The sequence below is a fragment of the Myotis davidii genome, unplaced genomic scaffold (genome assembly GCF_000327345.1).
Source record: "Myotis davidii unplaced genomic scaffold, ASM32734v1 scaffold187, whole genome shotgun sequence".
Classification (NCBI taxonomy): domain Eukaryota; kingdom Metazoa; phylum Chordata; class Mammalia; order Chiroptera; family Vespertilionidae; genus Myotis; species Myotis davidii.
In genome coordinates this window covers 2,336,750-2,342,315 of record NW_006383018.1, presented here as the reverse complement: position 1 = coordinate 2,342,315, position 5,566 = coordinate 2,336,750, and the positions used below count along the sequence as shown (strand labels likewise).

At 39.8% G+C, this 5,566-nt stretch overlaps 1 protein-coding gene across 2 annotated transcripts in view; it reads right to left on the bottom strand.

The window, feature by feature from the left end:
* CDK14 (cyclin-dependent kinase 14) overlaps nucleotides 1-5,560 on the bottom strand; it is a 506,888-nt gene extending 501,328 nt beyond the window's left edge. For both annotated transcript variants that reach the window (XM_006779192.1, XM_015558314.1), the window contains exon 1: nucleotides 5,510-5,560. In XM_006779192.1, the coding sequence (XP_006779255.1) occupies nucleotides 5,510-5,555 (46 nt within the window). In that variant the 5' untranslated portion in view covers nucleotides 5,556-5,560. The remainder of the gene's footprint in view (nucleotides 1-5,509) is intronic.
* Nucleotides 5,561-5,566: the final 6 nt, after the last annotated feature.

Genomic DNA, 5,566 nt, shown 5'->3' with positions numbered 1-5,566 from the left:
CCCCCCGCCCCAAATCCTGCCAATTCCTCCAACATTCTGGATAAAGATGTGGGGTCTGTAGATAAAAAGAGGAAATAGAAGAGGAAACTGCAAGTGTATTTTCTAAGATATAAGAGCGGGAAGCCAGATTCTCCCCCCTACACACTATTCTCGAGTCCTGGATGCTACAAGGGAGAACGTTTTAAGACCAAGAAGTCTATGGCTTCATTGAAACCCTCTATTGCTAGACTGACACCTTACAGGGAAACCTTGCCCTGAACAACAGTTAATAGTAACAACAAAGGCCAATCAAAGGTGTCATTTCCAAATATTTATCAGGTCACTGGTGACCTAAACAAGCACACAACATCTCATTATTGATTACATTCCCTGATTGTCATTAATCACTCACATAAATGTAAGCCCACAATTGTCTTCATAGATACCATGGAATAATAAGCATATTACATGTTTCTGGGTTAACAGCGGGGCCTGTATTAAGCCATTTAATGTAATCAGACTTCTATTCATTCTTCTGCTCAGACATTGCTTCCTCTAGAAAGCATTCCATGATCTCACCAAGACTAAAGAGATACCCATCCTCTGTTCTCCAACAGCAAATTATGCCAATCTTCAAGGCAGAATTTTTCACTATACACAGAGTCTATGCCCCTTCATTGGCCTGTCTTCTCTTAAAGTCATGAGGACCAGGACCAGTATCAATGCCAGCATAATATCTAGAACATAGCATGTACTCAATAATTAATCAGTTGTTGAATTAATGAGTTATGTATCTCAATGGCAAAAAGACAACACCTTACATTTGAGACACTCTAAAGTTTTGGCATATGAAAACCATACACTATGCTCTCTTATGAAAGGATCCTTGATATGAATTCATTTCATATTTTTCAAATTAAAATCTTTTAAAACTATACTGAGAGAGGGACAACAGCTAAATTTTGTCTCACCCTTTCTTGCATTTCTCTTACATTTCTGTTTTCTGACAGAATGGACTTATCAAATGACAACTAGATTCTAGAGTTACACACTTTTAGCACAAGGTAACAAACCCAAAAATTCAGTGTAACCACAGACTCTTCCTTTTACTCAGTTCTCCCAAAAAACTCTTCTAAAGAAATGGTATACATGGGTTTCATCTCAAATATCAAAGAGTATTAACTTCCTTTCTCTAGGAGAAAATCCAAATAAAGATGAAGAAATGCATTCATATGAATATGATGAAATGTCACTTTGACCTTACTCTTATACCAGATATTACAGGAAGGCTTTCGCCTCCTAGACCAGCGGTTCTCAACCTGTGGGTCGCGACCTCTTTGGGGGTCGAATGACCCTTTCACAGGGGTTGCCTAAGGCCATCAGAAAACACATAGATAATTACATATTGTTTTTATGACTAATCCCTATGCTTTAATTATATTCAATTTGTAACAATGAAAATACATCCTGCATATCAGATATTTACATGACGATTCATAACAGTAGCAAAATTACAGTTATGAAGTAGCAACGAAAATAATTTTATGGTTGGGGGTCACCACAACATGAGGAACTGTATGAAAGGGTCGCAGCATTAGGAAGGTTGAGAACCACTGTCCTGGACTAACATTCAAAAATAAATAAATAAACCAAAGCACTTGTATGCATGCATATTGGCATGACCGATGGACAGAGACACTGGGGCAGTGGGGGCTTATCCTAAAGGGTGGGAGTGGTGGTGGGGGGGTCAATCAGGAGAAAAAGGAGACATATGTAACAATTTTAAAAAACAATTTTAAAAAACAAAACAAACACAATAACCACTAGCAAAAAAATAAACTAAATAAATATATTTTTATATAAACTTTCTAAAAAATTAACAAATTCCCATTTGTCTTTGTTTATGCTAGCCTAAATTTAAAAAACAAAGCAGCCGAAACCAGTTTGGCTCAGTGGATAGAGCGTCAGCCTGCGGACTGAAAGGTCCCAGGTTCGATTCCGGTCAAGGGCATGTACCTGGGTTGCGGGCACATCCCCAGTGGGAGATGTGCAGGAGGCAGCTAAAATAAATAAAAAATAAAAAACAAAGCAAAACACGAGACAACTATAGCAATTGTTAAATAAATCAATGCACAGACACTATGTTGCAGTAAACCATAAATACTAATGAAATTCAATTACACCCATATTATAAAAGAACCATAGCTGTATAACAGTCACTCCCTGGCAGATGTCGTAAATCAGAGTGCCATGGCTTGAAAGCCAACATGTTTTATTAGACCTTCTACAATACAGTAATATCAGATCAGCTGTATTTGAGATGGGCAATGACAAAGTTTGCGTGATCTTTCACATAGGAATAAATTACACATTAGCACTGCCACTTTCATGTAGTCAGAATTATTATTAATAAACATTGATTGGATATCACCTACTTTCAAAATCACCCTTATTTTCTGTAGCTGAATGATTAATACTTCCTATGGCTAAACAAAAATACTGTACATTTTATCACATAACAAGCTACACTTTTGAATCATACATTAAAAGTAAAATAAAGTCAGTATGTTCATTTCAAAAGCCATCACAGATTGGTTAAAGTGAATGAATACGTTGTGATATTGGATTCTTCAACAGGAATAAACATGTATTCTTTGACCTCCTCAAGAAGTACCCATGAAGAAAGGAGAAAGATAGAAGATAAACAAAGTAATGGAGGAATAGTAGCCTCCAGAAATGATCTCCATCATGTGACACATATTGCACTAGATATTTTATGTATTTTTATCTGGTTTAATCTTCACAACAACCTTAAGAAAATTTACAAATGAGTACTCTGGGGTTTGGGGAAATTCTGCTGGTTGCCCAAGGTACAAAACAAGCATAAAAAAAGGGGGTTCAAAACCCCCTTTAACTAATTAATTAAACCCCTAAACAATTAATTAATAAGTTCCCATTTGTCTTTGTTTATACTAACCTAAATTTAAAAGAAAAAAACCATGAGACAACTATTGTAATTCCCAAATAAATCAATACACTGACACTATTTAGCAGAAAACCATAAATACTATTGGAATCACCTACTTTCAAAGAAATGACATTTCTTCATATTCATTTGAATGCACTTCTTCCCCCTTATTTGGATTTTCTCCTAGAGAAAAGAAGTTTATACTCTGATATTTGAGTCCAACTCCAAAACCTATCCTGTTTTCAGGCTAGCTCTACTGTAAAGTCAGGGGCCACTTCTTCCCTTACTCCTCTGGCTTTCCACCAGGAGATCAATTATGTCAGTATGATGCAATCACAAATAATGATAACATATTGTGAGCATCTATTGAGTATTACATACCACACAGGACCTCATATGTATTATTCCACTAATGCTCATAAAAAAATTAATTTGTACACAAAAAACTGTAGCTCAGAAGTTGAGGGACCTGTCCAAGGTCATTCAGCGACAAGTAGCAACACCAGAAATCCCCAGTCTGTGACACACAGCCCACAACACCCTTTACCTATGTACTATATAATTCCATCGTAAAACCTCAACTCAACAGCCTCCAAGACCTTAAAAATCCTAAACTAATCCGATGGATTTCATCAATTTTTGATTTTGCAAACACAACATCAAGAAAATATATGGATAACAAAGGTTCATTTTTCTGAAATGCTACTTGGAATAAATGTCTTGGGCTTAAATCATAATCACTTTAAATCTCTTTATCTCCTTTTACAGTATTCCAGAATGAGATAGGCTATTTAGAATCAAGACTTTCCATCAATACAATAATCAGTTATGTTTACTGCACTGTACTGTTTCCGAAAGGAAGTAAAATCTACTAGATCTTAGAAGGCATTTTAACAAGAGCCAGAATCAAAAGGAGTTTCACATCACTAAATCTCAGGAAGCTAGAAAATCCAATTAACTATACTGCCCCATTTGACAGCACTGTAGTTCATCTAAATTTTACTGATTGTCGATCAAAACCTTGAAATTATTTAAACATAAGGAATTTTTATATTAATGTCCTTGGTTTCTCACTGAGATTCAATTGCAATGAATTATTTAACAAAAAAACTGGAAGGGCTCCAACAGAGTCATTAGCATTAGTAAATATACAGTTAATGTGTTTTAGAACAGGGCTTAATGGACTGCAGACCGCCTCCGTGATGGTCCGGGTGGGGGCTGACACATCCTCCTTAATTATGAGCACCAGCTCCACACCTTGTCCCCTTCACTCTTCTTGCTTCCCAGCTTCATTTGAATGTACAGACTCTTCAGAGGCATCCCTAGCTGTAAAAGTGAAACTGCAAACAGCCAATGCATGTAATGCATAAAACCGGGACTAAATACTGGGTCCACACAGTAACTTTACAATCCTCTTGGGAAAGATTTGGTACCCCCATGTGAAATTTTAAGTTAAAGGAAAACTAAATGTTGGCCCATGTTTTGTTTTCAATGCACTTATATCATGATTTTTTAAATGAGTGGATAGAAGGATGACAACAGTACTCATGTGCACTCCAGGGTTTTATTTTGAAGAAACGCTTGCTTAATTCCCATTAACACCTTTACTAACGTGGATGACACGTTAAAAAAAAAAAGTGAAACGAAGGCTAGAAGGCTTCTTAGGATCTTTAGTGCTAGCATGATTTTACTGCTGAACGCAGTTAGCTGTCTAAATGAAACTTATGTTAGGTGCCGGCCAATGTATGAAGGTTTAAAGGGGTTTTCTATGGCCAACCCTAGAAATCTAGCAAACCCATTCCACGTGATACTGTTGTCACCCAGCTACAGTCTGTCGCATGAATTTATGCTTAAATGTTCTAAACATTTCTCGGTCGGTTTTTATTTGTCGGTTGGTTGGTTGGTTGGTTTAAAAGACAATACTAGCCCTGGAGCTGTAACACATGGAAGAAGTTCTGGAGACATTCCTGAATGCCCTGGCAAGTTCACAGCGCGCATTTCCCTGCAGCAATGGGAAAATTCAGAGACCTCGGGACGGAACACCCACATTTCGCTTTCGAGGACCTGAGTCCGGAACAAAAGGTCCCCAGGTACCTGTCCCACTTCCCTTTAGGTTCGCTGTGTTAAACAATGCCAGGGCACAACGCAACGTCTCCCCCATCTCCAAAGCCCGATTATTGGCTAAACACCCCAGACCAACACCGCCTGCGCGCACAAAATAACAACTGACCCACGCAGCCGCCCAGTCCCCCAGCGGCGGGGGCAGGGGCGTCCCCTCGCCGGTCCCCCCGCGGGCGCGAAAGCCCGAGCGGTAGCAGCGAGGACGGGAAACCCAAATTGCAGGCTTACAATAACCCACAAATGAAACCCCAGACCCTGAAGGAAAGGGGTGTCTCCAGCCTCCCCCAGGTCCCGGACGGCGTTCCCTCCATCATCCGCGCGGAGCTCGGCGCACCCCACGCGAGCCAGGGCTGCGGAGGCAGCGCCGGGGCCAGGAGCGCGGGGCAGGAGGAGCGGACGCCGGGGGCGCCGGGCCAAGCGCCCGGGCAGCGCGCCACTCACCGATGCGGCTGAAACTCTCCGACAAAGTTCTCCGCAACTTCTTCATCTTGCCGATCT